The sequence below is a fragment of the Cutaneotrichosporon oleaginosum genome (genome assembly GCF_008065305.1).
Source record: "Cutaneotrichosporon oleaginosum strain ATCC 20508 chromosome Unknown ATCC20508_contig06, whole genome shotgun sequence".
Taxonomy (NCBI): domain Eukaryota; kingdom Fungi; phylum Basidiomycota; class Tremellomycetes; order Trichosporonales; family Trichosporonaceae; genus Cutaneotrichosporon; species Cutaneotrichosporon oleaginosum.
In genome coordinates this window covers 1890471-1906132 of record NW_027072175.1, presented here as the reverse complement: position 1 = coordinate 1906132, position 15662 = coordinate 1890471, and the positions used below count along the sequence as shown (strand labels likewise).

The 15662-nt window shown below is 63.1% G+C and overlaps 6 protein-coding genes across 6 annotated transcripts; 2 read left to right on the top strand and 4 right to left on the bottom strand.

Moving 5' to 3' along the window:
- Nucleotides 1–34: 34 nt before the first annotated feature.
- COLE_07186 (mitochondrial 54S ribosomal protein uL5m) lies at nucleotides 35–958 on the top strand (the record flags this gene model as incomplete). Its single annotated transcript, XM_018423502.2, has 1 exon — nucleotides 35–958. One exon carries the CDS (start codon nucleotides 35–37, stop codon nucleotides 956–958), a length of 924 nt encoding a protein of 307 aa, XP_018277975.1.
- Nucleotides 959–1224: 266 nt separating this feature from the next.
- Nucleotides 1225–2002, bottom strand: COLE_07185 (uncharacterized protein; the record flags this gene model as incomplete). The annotated part of the gene is made up of 3 exons (XM_018423503.2): nucleotides 1225–1448; nucleotides 1497–1759; nucleotides 1839–2002. 3 exons carry the CDS (start codon nucleotides 2000–2002, stop codon nucleotides 1225–1227), a joined length of 651 nt encoding a protein of 216 aa, XP_018277976.1.
- Nucleotides 2003–2580: 578 nt separating this feature from the next.
- On the bottom strand, nucleotides 2581–4913 carry COLE_07184 (uncharacterized protein; the record flags this gene model as incomplete). Its single annotated transcript, XM_018423504.2, has 2 exons — nucleotides 2581–4662; nucleotides 4722–4913. The coding sequence occupies 2 exons, from the start codon at nucleotides 4911–4913 to the stop codon at nucleotides 2581–2583; spliced, it is 2274 nt and encodes a 757-aa protein (XP_018277977.1).
- A 779-nt stretch (nucleotides 4914–5692) lies between these two features.
- Nucleotides 5693–10090, top strand: COLE_07183 (uncharacterized protein; the record flags this gene model as incomplete). The annotated part of the gene is made up of 5 exons (XM_018426029.2): nucleotides 5693–5815; nucleotides 5851–6024; nucleotides 6066–6188; nucleotides 6226–7183; nucleotides 7224–10090. The coding sequence occupies 5 exons, from the start codon at nucleotides 5693–5695 to the stop codon at nucleotides 10088–10090; spliced, it is 4245 nt and encodes a 1414-aa protein (XP_018277978.1).
- A 200-nt stretch (nucleotides 10091–10290) lies between these two features.
- On the bottom strand, nucleotides 10291–12376 carry COLE_07182 (uncharacterized protein; the record flags this gene model as incomplete). Its single annotated transcript, XM_018421417.2, has 3 exons — nucleotides 10291–10732; nucleotides 10806–11737; nucleotides 11888–12376. 3 exons carry the CDS (start codon nucleotides 12374–12376, stop codon nucleotides 10291–10293), a joined length of 1863 nt encoding a protein of 620 aa, XP_018277979.1.
- Nucleotides 12377–13319: 943 nt separating this feature from the next.
- On the bottom strand, nucleotides 13320–15577 carry COLE_07181 (uncharacterized protein; the record flags this gene model as incomplete). Its single annotated transcript, XM_018420886.2, has 2 exons — nucleotides 13320–14867; nucleotides 14993–15577. 2 exons carry the CDS (start codon nucleotides 15575–15577, stop codon nucleotides 13320–13322), a joined length of 2133 nt encoding a protein of 710 aa, XP_018277980.1.
- Nucleotides 15578–15662: the final 85 nt, after the last annotated feature.

The following is a 15662-nucleotide window of genomic DNA, read 5'->3' as shown; positions in this document are numbered from 1 at the left end:
CTCATTCACGCCGACGCCGAAGCCAAGCCCCGCCATGTCGCTCCGCTCCGCCGTCGCCTCGGCATCCCGTCCGCTCGCGCCGCGCTTCGTGCGCGCGGCCTCGACCAAGGCCAAGAAGCCCGTCAAGCCCAAGAAGGAGGAGCTCGACCCCAACTGGGTCATGCCCGAGATCCACCTCGGCCGCACCCACCCCTCGCGCTACGGCGACCACTACGAGAACGCGCTCGCCTCGGACATGCTTTACATGACGTACGACCACCGCTCGTGGGAGTCGGCCGCGAAGGCGGCGTCGGCGGCGCTCGCCAAGGCCGCTGAGCCCCGCGTCGTCACGGGATACGAGGCGAACCGGCCCGTGCCGCCGCCCAAGGGCAACCGGCCGCCGAAGCCCATGAACCGCGCGCTCGTGCCCGACGAGGTTGTGCATCTCGAAGCGATTACGGTGCACACGATGGTCAAAGAGGCGATTGGGGACAAGAACGCGCTCTTGAGCGCTATCATGGCGCTGCGCGCCATCTCGGGCGAGACAGAGCGCGGCGGCGGCCGCACCGGCGCAAGCGGCGTCCAGGTCGTTGCGTCGCGTACAGGTGCTGCGGCGTTCAAGCTGCGCGCCGGCATGCCCGTCGCGGCAAAGGTCGAGCTCCGCGGAGAGGCCATGTACGACTTCCTGCAGAGCCTCGTCGACTTTGTGCTCCCCCGCATCCGCGAGTTCCCCGGCTTCGTCCTCCCCCCTATGAGCGCGAGCAAGTCGTCCCCGTCCTCCCTTGCCGGTGTCGTCGCCCTCGGTTTGCCTCCCGCTGCCATGGGCCTCTTCCCCCAGATTGCGGCCAACATTGACGCATACCCCAAACTCCACGGTTTCCACATGTACTTCAAGACGAATGCGCGTGGACGTGATGCGCAGGAGCATGCGCGCGCGCTGCTCACGGGGTTCAGGATACCATTCCACAGGAAGTCGTAGACATATGCATTACTCACGGGTCTGAGGCAGGGGTTATGAGCAGGAGGGAGCGTGGCAGGAGGAGAGTAGCGGGAGCGGGGGCAGCAGGAACGAGCGTAGCAGGTAAGAACGGGAAGAAAGAATGTGATGCGGCGCAGGAAGGGGACGATTCTGTCTCTCAGTAGCGCAACAGGGTGCCCCATCACTTGTGCAGATTACACTCAGCCAACATAAGAGACCGCCCGCACCACCTCCGACCCATCTAAGCAATACATGATCCTACAACACTACGCGTCGACGTCCATCCCGCGCAGGGCCTGCACGCCGCCCGCCTTCTTCACCATGCGCTTGATCTCCCCCGGCGTCTTCTGCCACACATTCAGCTTCCTGTCGCGCGCCATGGAAGTGTAGTCGTCGTCGTGCGCGCGCACCAGCTCCGCGAGCCACACATGCTCCTGCGACGACGTGTGGCGCTGCACGGGCGCCGCGGAGGCCGCGAGTGCCTCGAGGTCTGGGATTAGCACTGCACAGCGCAGCACGAAGCCAGCGCGTGACTTACCCCGCACGACCTGCGTCTTCGCAACCACAGGCTCGGGCGCTTTCTCTTCCGCATTCAGCGGCTTGGGTTTCCCGTCATCTTCCTCGTCGTCGTCGATGATGATGTCGATGACATTGCCGTCGTCGTCGCGCACGATGCGCCCGAACCCGATCTTGGGCGCCGAGGCCTCCTCCGTCGGCGGGAGGAGGGGGAGCTTGACGCGCTGGTTGCGCTCCGGCTTGCTCGGGATCGGGATGGTGGGGAGGAGGCCGAGGGCAGCGTAGCTGGGGTCAGCGAAGAGGGGGATGAGAGGCAGGCGAGTAACGCGCGGTCGAGTACGGACTGCGCCCATGAACGACGCACTTCTGGTACACCGTCTTCTTCTTGTCCCAGGCCTTCTGGAGAGTCTCGGGGCCGCGCAGGGGGGGCGCCTTCTTGAGCTTGGCGTGCATGCGCTTCTTCTGCGCGAGCGACGGCTTGGTCGACTTGTGCGACTTGGCCTTGGAGCGCTGGCGGGGGTTGGCCATGGCGAGACGAGTAGTCAGACGATACGAGGAGCTGCAGATGTTGAGTGGCAAGTGGAGGTCGCAAAATATCGTCGTGCCTGAAGATGGAGTGGTCTCCCACGGTGTGATGTAGGATATAGGTGTACACGGGCGGATATATCCGGCTGGATGCTCTTGCTCGACAATGAGCAGCAGGCAACATGCAGATCAGGCCTCAGCTGGAGAGCTTCAGGCCGACCGCCCCGCGGAGCCTCGTTCCAGAGCTGGAGCACCACGGTGACTCCCCCGCTTCCCGCTTGATCAGATCCACCGCACATCTCATGTCCGGACGCCGGGACATGTGACACTTATCGGATCTTTCAACGTAGCCGAGATTTCAGGTGACACTGCAGCGGTCGTCGCAGCCGGGTGGCGGCGGGGCCTGTGGGGGCAGGTTGGCATGTACCGGAGTGTCATGAGCCGGCCAGCTTCTCCAGCACCGCTCCTGCGTCGTGAGCAACCCCCGGCTCGCCCTGCTATACCGCCCTGCCCCCTCCCAACATCATCAAGCTTGGTATCAAATGCAGATTGAGATGTCGCAATACAGACGCTACAGACCACTAGCTCCAGACATCGGTCATGAGACGGTTGCGGTCCTTAAGGACCTTGAGCTCCTTGGCGCCCTCAACTTCGGGGGTGCCGCCGCGGGCCTCGGCGAGCATGCGGATCAGGCGGTCTTCGACGCTCTTCGCCATGTTCTTGGCGTCGCCGCAGATGTAGATGTACGCGCGCTTCTCCAAGATAAGGGGGGCAAGCTCGTGGCGCAGGTCCCAGATCAAGTCCTGCACGTAGATCTTGGAGCCATCGGGCTTGCGGTTCGGCCCGCGCGAGAACGCGTTGTGCATCTTGAACACGGGGTCCAGCTCCTTCAGGTAGCCGGGCCACTCCTCGCGGTACAGGAAGTCCTCGTCTTCGCGGCGGCAGCCGTAGAAGAGGTGGATCGGGGCCCAGGACTCGAGCGCGTTCGCGGCGTCCGCACCAGCCTTCTCGCGCGCCTTCCGTGCCAGCGCAACGCGCTCTTGCACGAAGCCGCGGAACGGCGCGACACCGGTACCGGGGCCGATCATGATGATGGGCACCTTGGGCGAGGTCGGAAGACGGAACGTGGAGCGGCGGATGTGTACAGGGACACGGTAGATGTTGTCCTTGAAGTGGAAGTCGCGGGGGCCAGAAATCTTGTAAGTGGGAGCAAGGCCATCGAGACGGATGCTGCCGTCGGCACCTGCAAGACCACCGAAGTGAGCCTGGCCGTTGCCGTTCGCGATACCGTTGGGTGTGCCGCTGCGGCTGGCCTGCATGACGTGGTGGATGAAGTTGGTCGAAAGGCCGTAAACCCAGCGAGAGTTGTTGTCGTGAACCTTGGACTGGGTCGAGGCGTACTTGAGGACGACAGCGGTGACGTGAACGGCGGACGGGTAGAGCTTGGACGAAGACGAGATCGAGTAATAGCGGGGCTGGAGGCGGGGGACAGTGGACACGATGCGGTCGAACGGAATCTCCCATCGCGTGACGTTGTCGAATGGCGGGTTAAGCTTGTCACCAGCAGCAGCCATGAGGACCTCGGCGAGGGTGAGGCGGGGGCCGTCGACCTCGTCGTGGTACGCATCCTTGTCGTTACCCCAGCGCGTGAGCTTCTCCTTTGCCTGCTCGTTGGGCGCGTAGCGAGCGAGGAAAGCGATGGTCTGGCGCGAAGCGGTGGCGGCGATGTCGATGTAGTGTCGGAAGATGGCCTCGTAAGTCGCGGGAGTGGGGAAAGGAACCTTGGCAAGAGCGGGGTCAAGCGAGACAATGTCGACGACAGTGCCGCGCTTCTCAAGAAGGCCGAGGACAGTGAAGATACGCTCAACCTCGAGGTCGGGGTTCGAGGGCCAGACGCCGACGTGGTCACCGTGCTGATAGGTAAGGCCGGACCCGGTAAGGTCGAACTCGATGTGAACGCAGTTGCGCTCGCCATCGACGGCGAAAAGCTCGCGAGTGGTGAGGACCGGGGAGGCATACGGGTTCTTCGAGTTGTACGAGCCGACGGGCGTCGAGGCACCCGAAGTGCTGGCCAAAAGCGCGCGCGAGGACAGTTCACCGTGGTAGACCTTCTTCATGTCGGGGGTGACCTCGGTAACGACAAAGTCGGCCACGTCGCCGGCGCCGCCTTCCTCAACGTTCATGCGCTTGGAGAACTCATCCCACATGGGGTCCTTCCACTCGAGGTAGTCCTCCTCGAGGGCCTTGTCGTCGTCGCCTTCGCCGAGCGTGCCGATACGGTGAGCGCCGAGAGCCTGAAGCTTGGCGTCAAGCTTGCGGCCAACACCGTTGAAGTGCTCATAGGTTCTGTTGCCGAGGCCAAAGATCACGTAGTTGAGGTTCTCGAGCGAGTCACCACCCTGCGAGAACTGAACGTTCTCGTCCATGATAAACTCCCAGAATTGCTCGGCGTTGTCGGTCGGGTCACCCTCGCCGTAGGTTGCCATGACGAAGAAGATGCAGCAGTCATCGGGGACCTGGTCAAGGTTGTTGAAGTCATACTCCTCGGGGTCGCACACGAGCGATGAGAGGCCGTAGCGGGACTTGGCTTCCTTGGCGAGGCGGATCGAGTACTCTTCAGCCGTACCAGTCTGAGTGCCGTAGAAGACGACGCAGCGCTTGCCCTGCACGCGTGAGCTCTGCTCATCTCATGGAAAGAAAGAAGCTCGCCACTAGCACTTACAGCACGCTTCATCTTGCCCACAAAGTCGCGAGGGTCGCCGTCCTCTTCATCGCCGCCTGCTGCTCCAGCACCGACCGCGCCGACATGGTGGCTCTTCTTGCCGCCGATGAGGGGAAGAGACTCGCGGAACCAGAAGAGGAGGGGGAGGAGGACGGCGAGTGCGATGATGAAGAGGTCCACTTGGGACGCCATGGTGGAAGGGGAGCTAGTAGCTGGCGGGAGATGCGAGAAACAGGTGCCCAAGGAAAAGAAAGAAAGAGGTGACCGAAGTCGACAGAGGGAGAGGAGTGTGGATGGAGTGATGAAAGAGATGATGATGATGTGGATGGATGGAGTGGGGTACCTTTCCTTGGCTGTATGTATTCGTACGATCGCATCAAGCGGCCCCGAAACCCTTGATCCTGCGAGCCCTCCCCCGTGCCATTCCAGCCAAGCAAGCAAGACCTAGCATCTGTGACCATGTGAGTCTTGTGATCTCTGAGCCTGGACGGGACGTGTCTCTTGGATCTTGGAGCAGGAAGGAGAGCGCTCGCTTTGCCTTCGGCTTGCGGCTTGCGGCTGACGGCGGGCGGCGTGGGCGGCACTCCTCTAGTGCCCCACTGCTCGTCCATCGCCCATCGGACCGCGTCCGGGGGCCGGATAAACATGGCAACCAGAAAAAAGTGGCTGGGCGGGGCACCGGAAACGCGGACACGAACTCTCCGAGGTCAAAATCGCCCGCGCTTACCTGCGGAGCTCCATCTGCTCCCGCTCTCACGTGGCTTTACGGAGATTGGGTGATCTCCACATCGCCACGTCTTTCTCACATGGCAGATCTGCTTCCGCTCGCCCTCCATCACAGCTGGTCCAACCTCGCAACTTCATGACGCACCTCGATCTCCCTCCCATTGTTGTTGACCCACCCCACACCTCGCATCCAACACCCCGTCGAGTCTGCCCCTGGTGCAGACACGGCCTCACAATCATTCACCATGGCCCCCGCAGCCGTGTCGGGGGCCGACCCCGGCGACGATGACTCTCTCACGAGACAGGTCAAGCTCGCAGCCCGCGCTGCCCGGTTCAATCAGCAACTCGAAGGCAACCGGTACAAGGAGGTGAACAATCATCTATGACACCAGGCTGACAGCAGCTCGAAGAAGCTCGCGTTAGAGAGCGCGAGGCCTTCATCCAACAGGGCAAGATAACCTCTGGCCAAACCGACTTGACAGGCGCCGTTGACCTTCGCGGGACGTGTGAGGACATGTGCTCATTGTATGAGCGCGAGTTCCGCGAGTATACGCGCGAAATTCATCCCTTTGAAGCCGTGAGCTGGCTTTGTGGAAACCATACTTAGGCTAACGACAGACCCCTCAGCGCCGAATCGACCACTCCAAGGCTGTTGCAGCCTACACTCGGTCTGACGCTGGTGCCGGGCATGGCACAGCCACCATCCTCCCCTCGGATCTGCGCACGCCCTCAGCCCTCGTCGTATGTCCTCGACTGCCTCTCCCGAAACTTACCCCAGCGCTCCCTCGACTACCTCGTTGACGAGATCATGAGCCAGCAGCCTCCGCCAAATCCCAATGCAGTCAATCCGCCAGCTCCTACTCCTCGACGCGCGCTAGGCTACTCCTCTGGCTTTATTCGAGACCGCACCCGTGCTATTCGCAAGGAGTTTTCTCTCCAGTCAAGTTGGGGTCATGTCGAGGCTATAGCGACGTTCGAGCGCATCGCGCGATGGCACATCCTCTGCCTGCGCGAGCTCCAGGAGGAGACCGGCACCAACACCGACATGCACATCGACAACGCCGAACTGGGGCGCTGCTTTACCTCTTTGCGGCAGCAATACAACGACCGGCGAGAAGAGACGGGTCTCGACATGCCGTGCGCCAATGAGCCCGAATTCCGTGCCTACATGCTCATCTACGATTTGGCAAGCAAGTCGGTGTCGATCCCCATTTCAGAGTTGCCCCAGGTCATCCTCGACCACCCTCTCGTGCAGCTGGCCTGGAAGATCCGGCAGGCCGCGCAGCGCAACTTTGACTCACAGAAAGAGGGCTCGAAACTCAACGCCGAACTCGGGGCCAACCTTATCACTCGGTACATCCGCCTGATCAAGCAGGACCACGTACCGTACCTGATGTCTTGCCTGGCCGAAGTTCGTCTCCGCGACATGCGGCGGAGCGCAATCCGAGCGCTAGTCCGCACATATCCAGGTCTCAAGAACGACGAGCCCATCCGCCGCGACCAGAGCGGCGCCATACTCGAGCGCAAGATGGTGCTGATGCCAACACTGGACCGTTTGTTGGGAGCTGAGGAGCAGGAAACTCTGGAGACGGCATGGGACGATATTGAGCCCGTGTCACGACATCCTGACGACGAGGCGATCGCTGTCGTGCAGCGTTTCAACATCAGAGTATACCAGGAGATGGGGGACCCTCGCCCCATGGGCGCACTCATCAACCTGCGATCACCCTACAATGGTGAGTCGCAGGTCTTCTGAGTCGAGAGATCTGACTTTAGACAACAAGGACGCACCCTTCACGAGACGGTGGAAGCTGATTTCGGACAAGCAGCCCTCTTCATATGCCGAGGTTGTCAACGGTCGCGCGGGTGTTGGCATCTCCGGTGGACCCGCTGCTCAGCCCGCATCAGTCGCCCCTCCACCGCCTCCACAGCTTCATACCCAACAGCGTGCGACTATAAAGTCCGCTCCCACTCCCAATGGCGCCGCGTGGCCCACTACCTCTGTCACTCCTCCAGTGCCCACCGGACCCACTGAGTCCGCGAGCGCCTTTGGCACAGGGCGGAGCGCTTTCGGTACTACCCCGGCCAGCGCCTTCGGGCCGAGCGCGAGCTCTTTCAGTGCCTTTGGGCCAAGCGCAGGCTCCGCTAGTGCTTTTGGGCCGGCTAAGAGCGCTTTCGGGACCCAAACGTCTGTGCCCTCCACGAGCGCCTTCGGCGCTGCCAAGAGTGCCGCGTCGAGCTCCAATGCGCCAGCGCCAGCCATCGACTTCAAGCCCAAACCGAGCTCGTTACAGGCAACTGCTCCCGCCTTCGAGCCGTCCAAGAGGGAAGAGACGAAGCCCGCGGCTCCAGCGGCCTCAGTCCTTTCAACGGTCAAGGCCGTTCCCGAGTGCTTCAAGCCTGTCGCCCCCTCAGACCCCGCAGCCGCTCCTACCACCGCCCCGGCCCCCAAGCCTGACTTTTTTGCGAAGACGGACAACGAGGGAACAGAGCCCAAACCCACGGCCCCACTCTTCAGCAAACCAAGCTTTTTCGACACCACGCCGAGGCCCACACCTCCACCAGAATCTGGGCCATCCAAGGCCGCCATGCCTACTTTTTTCTCCTCAAGCACAGCGCCAGTGACAGGCACGGTATTCTCGTCGACCTTGCCCAGCCCACGGCTGACCTCGCCACCTGATGTCACTCCAACACGCACACCACCCGAGCCAGCGATTCCCAGCATCCAGGTCACACGCGCGTTCATGCGCAAGCTGCCCTCGATCTTGAGAGACGAGTTGATCTCCGAAGTCGTCAAGGAACTCATTAACGATAACGAGGCGGCATTACTTGAACTTGTGAACGAGCACGAGGCAGCAGCTGAACGGCAGCGCTCTAAATTAGAGCGTGCAGGGCTGGTTAAGCAGCGGGCAAGACAGGTTTATGACCAGCTTCTGGCCGAGCACGTCCAATGCGAGCTGTTTGCTGAGTGGTTTTACGACATGCGGGCACAGGTGTTCGCTTTCGCTATCGCACGGAAGTGGTTGGCGTGGACGAGGAGAAGGGCAGAAATACGTGCCAGCGCCGCGCGGCAGCGTGAGCAGGATCGGCACCAACTCAAGAGCATTGGCCTAGCAAGATCGCACAGCTACGTCGACTGCGCCACTCACGCCACATCCCGTTCACGCTCGGTTCGCTCTGGTGCGCCGTCTCTCATAACGCTCCCTGAACAGGTCGATGTGTCTCAGAACAAGTTTCACAAGCTGCAGGAAATGCGCCGCAAGTTCTTCGACAGTGACTCTTCGCTTTTCAAGACCATTGCCGGGCACGTGGCGCCGCTCATCCAGCCCGCTCCCAACGAGGACACCTTGTGGGAAACTGTCCTGCTGACGGCGGGGCAGTCGGGTTCGCCAGCAGGCGAAAGCGCGTCTGCATGGCTCACCTCGAAGCTCATGACGCCAAGGCGCGGCTCGCGCGTCCATGACGGTGTGTATTATCAGGCCGACGTCGGCTTCCGCTCATGTGCGACCGACGTGCGCGGATACTTCCCTGGCTCGTCGAACACGGGACTTTACGTCTTTGAGGCGCCGCTCATCACTCTCAACACGGCCGCGAGATCGCGAAACATTGATGATGCGGGCGACAGGATCGAGGCTGCGTCGAGCGCAATCCAGCAGGGGTCGCGCTATCGAGCAGGCCTGATCATCCTGACCTGGGAGCCCGAGACGCTCGAGGAAGTCGTCCAGCGCCTGGGTATCGAGCACGACATTGAGCCATTCGAACACGTCGCCGCCGTGTCGATACACAATCCCGAGACATTTGGCGCGCTCTTTGCCGCAGCGCTGCGAACTGTCGTTCCCTCCGACCCGCGCAAGTCGCAAGTTGTCGTTCCATTGCAGCGCGTTGCAGACCGGACCGCGCAGGCGTACCAGGAGCTCCTGCATGTCGCGGAGAACCTGTTCCGCGAGTTCCCCACGGAATCGCGCCTGGTCGCCACGACGTTGAAGGCAGCGTGCGACCTCCTCTCCTCGCTTCCCAATGCGATTCAGGACCAGCTCGACGGGTTTGGCGAGGCCGACGAGTCGACGTACGTCCCCTTCGACTTTCCGCCGTACACGCCACCGGCGGATACGAGCGCGGCGGGCGTAGCCGAGAGTCTACAGACATACATGGCTCAGCCTGAACTTGGCGCCGGCGTCGCGATCGTGAGCGCCAAGCTGCGCGACGCGGTAGCGCACTCCCAGCCTCTGCCGTTGCGAGAAGCATTCGACGCGCTCGGCACTTACGTCGCCGACAGCGTGCGCTACGCCACATTAGGGCTGAAGCAGTGGTACGATCCTCCACACCACCTGCATGCCGCGCAGAGGGTGGAGGCGAGCATCATGGAGGACGTGCAAGCCGCCGCTGAGGCGGCGGTGCACGCCCTTGCGCAGGAAGGGTTGTGGGAGCGAGCGCGGGCGACCGCCCTCCCTCCCAGTCCGCCACTCACGCCGAGCACGGCCACGAGCGGGATCAAGCGCGCGCGTGAAGAGGACGCCTACGATCCCGTCAAGGCTAAAGCTGCGCGCCTTGCCGCGCTGATAGCTGGTGCCAAGCAGGGGCTGAAGGCCAGCCAGGCGGTAGTGGGCGCGGCGGAGAACGGCAAGAAGTGGCGCTTTTATTGATAGCGGTGCATGTAGATTGTAACAGCATATGCATGGGAGGACATGGAGTTTGGTTTTGCGGTGATTGAGAAGACGCATAGCAAGCGAGGGGTTTCTTAACGAGGGCATACACAACAGCGCGCTGGACCAAGACACTCCAGCTCAACTGGCATACTCGCAGCCAGGCCAAACATGAATAGAATATGATGCATAGGTGACAGTTAGTTGTCAACAGCATGCGCGCGCACGGGCGCGCGCAGCGCGCTCACATCGTCGACCTCGACTTCGTGCACCTTGCCCTGGAAGAGGTACCGCACGCGCAGCCGCTTGTTCTCGCCAATGCACGGGTCGTAGAACCCGAGGAGGTTGTGCTTGGCCGGCCCGGCGGGGATGTAGAGCTTGCTGGAGGCGACGAGCGCCTGCAGCGGCACCGTGACGTCGATGAGGACGGGTGCGCCGTCCTCGGTCTCGTCGCGCAGCCCGCGCGGCGTGAACGCGCTCGCGCGCCCGTAGTGCGCATCGAGGATCACGAGGCCGTTGCGCGCGCGCTCGGACTCGGCGCGCGCCGCCGCCGTCCGTTCCAGCAGCAGAACGGCGTCGGCCGCCTCCTGCCGCTTCTGCGCAATGTAGTCGGCGTGCTCGGCGCGCAAGCGCTTGATGCGACTGGGGTTAGGTTCTGACTCGGCGAGTCCGAGGCGGGCGCCCGCGGGCTACGCCCGCTCCTCGCCCGACTCACCGCTCAATCCGCTTCTGCTTCCGCGGCACCATCCACCAGTGGTAGAACCCTGCCCAGCCTGCAATCGGCAGCACCGTGCTCCAGAACACGACGCGGGGGTTGGCGTCGAACGAGAGCAAGATGGGGATGCGGATACGCTGCCCCACGCGCCCAAAGTGGAAGATGAGGCGCACGCCCGACGTCGCGAGCTTGATCATGGCCCCGACGCGCGTGTTCTCCGTAACTCGGGCTGTGCCGTCCACGAAGCCGTGCGCGCCGTCGATAAGATCCAGCCCCGCGCCGAGCTTGAGCCGCAAACCCGCAACGAACGTGGTGTAGTCGGCACTCACGCCCGTGCTCGTGAGCCCCGCGGCGGCCTCGACCGTCCACCCGCCCTTGCCGCCGACGCCGACGTTCGTCGCGCCGACGGACATCGAGCCCATGTCCTGCAACGCCATTTCTTCGGGCATATTCGCGCCCCACGGCCCTAGCGCCCAGAATCCCGTCGAGTAGTTGACGAAGCCCGTGGTCGTCGGCCACAGCTGCCGCCCAAAGGTAAAGGTCAGGCGTGGCGGCACCGCCCAGCCCTGCGCGATCGCGTTGAGCGTCACGAACGTCATGTCGTCGTGTGTGTAGTTGGCCTTGAGCGAGGTGATGCGCGGGAAAAGCACCGACTGCGACACCTGCGCCCACAGTCGCGGGCTGAACTGGTGCCGCAGCGTGCCGCTCACGTTCGCGCCGCCGTGCCCGCCCATCGCGGCCATCGTGGACTCGACGACCACCTGCGTGTGGTCTGAAAGCGGCGTCTCGAAGCTGTGCTTGAGCGTCGTCTGGCCCACGGCGAGACGGCGCGCGCGCCCGATGATCGAGTGGTCTATTTTGCGGTCTGGGTCGTCGAAAACAGACTCGGGGAGGAAGACGCCTCGCGCGTCGAACGTGAGGTTGAGCTCGCCCTGGGGTCAGCAACTGAGGGCAGTGCCGTCGTCCACTTGATTCCCTCCTTGCTCAACAGCACGGCGGCACGACCTGTGCACAACCGTTCTGTTCTACTCGCCTCGACCACTCCTCCGCCACGCACACCCTGCGCGCCCACTCCTACCCACCTTGGAATTAACCAGCGCCTCGGCATCAAGCTTGCGCTTCACCTCGCCCTGGCGCGCATAGTGACGCCGCATCTGCGCGGGCGTCATATTACTCGGCCCGACCTCCCAACTAGTCCGGAGGCCCTCCTCGCCAAACATGTCGTACACGACGCGCCGTGCCGGATCGGAGAGCACCTCGTGCGCCCGCTGTATGTCCTGGAAGCGGCCGTGGGCGGCGCGGCGGCGCGCCTCGTCCGGCTGCTTGTCGGGGTGGAACTGCGCCGCGAGCGCGCGATACCGCGCCTGGATCTCGGCATGCGACGCGTCCCGCGGCACGTTGAGCAGCGCGTACAGGCCGCCTGAGGAAGCAGCGTCGAGATACTCCCGCCCCGTTTGCGCCGCGTCCACTAGTGGTGGAGCGGGCGGGGAGGGCGGGCGCAGCGGGCCGTCGGACCCGCCGGGGAAGCGGCGGTAGTAGGCTGAGGAGGGGCCGGGGTCGGTCGCGGCCATGGGGGGAGGGAGGTGGTGAGGAAGGAAGGAGATGCGCTCGGACGAATGTCGGACGTCATGCACCCAAGTCCGTGGCCGAGCACGTGGCTGTAGACTTAGAAGTGGGGCAGCGTGGATCTGGAGAGGTGTGGCACTCGTGGGCGGCCTCGGCGCGATAGCACTGGAGCATCAGTGAACACAGAGGGCGAGTAGAGCGAGCACTTGCATCTTATTCTGTGCCCTTGTGTCCCGTCTGCACATCAAAGACACTGTGGATATAATGTTGATAGATCGTTGACGGGGTTCTGACTAATATTCCGCTGCGCCATCAGTGCAACGACGGCAAGTGTAGTCGTGCACGACGCCTACTCGACAACCAGCATCATACAAACTTCAGAGTCGAGGGGAAGAAGAAAACCCGTCCACGGCTTGCCATCCATCCCCATCATCCCTCCATCTTCTTCATCTCCTCCATCTCCTCCAGCCCCCCATCTTCTCCACCCCTCCGTCCACCCTCCCGCCCCCCGTCCACCAAACCTGCCCCCACCCCATCAGCCCGCCTCGCCCCATCCCCCGCTATTCGCTACCCCATTCCATCGCGCCCCAATGTATCAGAACGCCTGTGATGCTGCGTGTGCCTCGTGCGGAAACGCGGCACCGGGAGCGTGTCTCAGCTGGGGATTCCGCTCGATTCAGTGGCATATCGCCGAGTAGATACGGTATGGAGACGACGTAGTCGGCGCTGCGGAGCGGGGGTGGCTCTGGCGCGTCCTCCTCCTTCCATTTCAGAGTAATCGTTCCCCAGCTCCCTCGACCCGTCGCCGGCCCGTGGACAGAACCCCAGTACTCCAACCACCTGCCGCCAATAACCCTCCCTGCTACCAATAATCCCCCTACCTCGCTCAGTCCCCCCCCCCCCCCCCCCCCTCCTTGTCTACTTGTACATCTAGAGTGAAACATGATACTACTGCAGCAGCGGCACAAGCACGCCCTCCTCTGCACGCATGGCCTCGCCGAGGCCGACATACTCCTGGAGGCAGGCGGGGTTGCGGAGTGTGGCGGGGTTGATGGCGGCGACGGGCGCGCCGTTGATGACCTTGCGGATGGGCACCTCGATTTTCTTGCCTGTAAGCGTCATGGGAATGTCCGACACCTGCACGATACGTGCGGGCACGTGGCGCGCGCTCCGCGCGCTGCGGATCGAGGTCTTGATGAGCTTGAGGCACTCGTCGTCGAGCGCCTTGCCGTCGTACATCTTGACGAAGAGGATGACCTTTTCGTCGTTGCCGCCGTCGACGAGGAGGCCGACGACGAGCGTCTCTTCGATGCCGCGCGCGGCGAACGCCGGGTTCTCCAGCACGCTGTAAATGTCCATGGGGCCGAAGCGGATGCCCTGGGGGTTGAGGACGCCGTCGGAGCGGCCGAGGAACACGAGCCCGCCAGAGTTGCCGGCGCGCGAGCGCGTGATCTTGACAAAGTCGCCGTGGTACCAGTTGCCGGCGTCGTCTTTGAAGTACGAGTCGAGGAAGCGGGCTTGCGCCGCGTCAATGTCGGCCTGCGCAATGTTCTGCCCGTCGGGGAGGTATTCGCGCGGCAGGGGCCAGAAGCCGACGGGCTCGATCGGGAACGCTTCGCGCACGATCAGCTCGCCCGGGATCTCGTGCGCGTCAGACGACGTGCTGTCGAGGTAGAAGCCGAGCTGGCGGCACTGGATCTCGCCCCGGTACACGGGCAGGGCGGTGCAGCGGCCCGCGAAGACGGAGCAGATGTCAGTGCCGCCCGACACCGAGCCGAGAAGCAAGTCTTGCTTGATGTTTGCGTAGACGTAGTCGAAGAGGTCGGCGGCGAGGGGCGAGCCCGTGGACAGGATCTGGCGCAGGCGCGCGAGCGCGTGCTTCTTCCCCACGTCCGGGTACACCTTGCTCACCATCTCAATGTACTTTGCCGAGGTGCCGAAGATGCTGACGCCGTGCGCATCGATTAGGTTCCAGCACGTCGCGGGGTCCTTGAGCGGCGAGCCGTCGTACAGCAGCACCGTGGCGCCCGTCGCCAGCCCTGCGATCAAGTACTGGTACATCATCCAGCCGGTGGTGGTGTACTGGAAGAAGACGTCGCCGCGGGAGATGTCGCCCTGGATGTGGTGCTCGCGCAGGGCATCGATCAGCATGCCGCCGCAGCGGTGGACGATCGCCTTGGGCTTGCCTGTCGTGCCGCTCGAGAAGAGGATCCAGATGGGGTCGTTGAACCCGATGCGCTCGTAGGTTGGCACGCCGGCGGGGTGGTTGACAAAGTCGGCCCACCGGTGCAGCTTGGTGTGCCCGTCATGCCATCCCTCGAGGAACTGCGAGACGCTGACCTTGTCGTCGAGCTCGTCTGGGAGGTGGTTGATGATGACCGTGTTCGCGGGCGGGTGCGACAGCGACGTGAAGAGGCGCGGCAGCAGTGGTAACAGCGGGTGGTGCTTCTGGTTGTACACGCATCCGTTTGAGACGACGAGGAGGTGGGGCTTGATCTGGCAGTTAGCATTAAGCATACCGAGACTGGAGGAGACTGCTGGGCACAGATTGTGCCGGTCCGCGGCCCGCGGCCCGCGGTCCCGGTTACAGCCTAAAGCCCGAAGGCCGTGACGCGACTAACCTGCTCAAGACGCTCAATCACACCGTCGACGCCAAAATCAGCTGCGGCCGACGAGAAGATGGCACCGAGGGAGGTAGTAGCGAGGAGGGTGACGGCGGCCTCGAGGCGGTTGCCGCCCCAGTACGCTACGCGGTGACCCTTCTGCACGCCTGCGGCCTTCATGCCAGCCTGGGCCTGGGCGACGAGGCCGACAAGCTCCTTCTGCGAGACCTCGCGCGGAGCAGGCTTAAAGTCTGAGGTGTGCTCGCAGGTGTCGATGATAGCGACGTCGGCGGGGTGTGCGGCGGCATTGCGGAGCTGGTTCTCGGCCCAGTTGAGGCGGGCATTGGGGAACCACTTGGGGTTGTCTTTGGGGCGAGCAGACTCGTCGACGTACGGCGCAGGCCCCTTGTCACCGATAACGCCTTCCCAGTCCCAGACCTCGCTCCAGAAGTCGCCGCGGTTGGCGCAAGACCAGCGCCAAAAGTCCTCGTAGGTGGAGAGCTGGACGCCATACTTTTGGCTGACGTGGGCTGCTAGCTTTGCGGACTGGGTTGACTCTGGGTTGGCGGGTGCCCAGAGCTGTTCGGGGTCTGTTGAGGTCATGGTTGTGGAGAGGGAGAGGGAGAGGGAGAGGGAGATGTAGATGGAGATGGAGAAGAGGAGCGAGGAGGATAGGCGAGGAGGACGC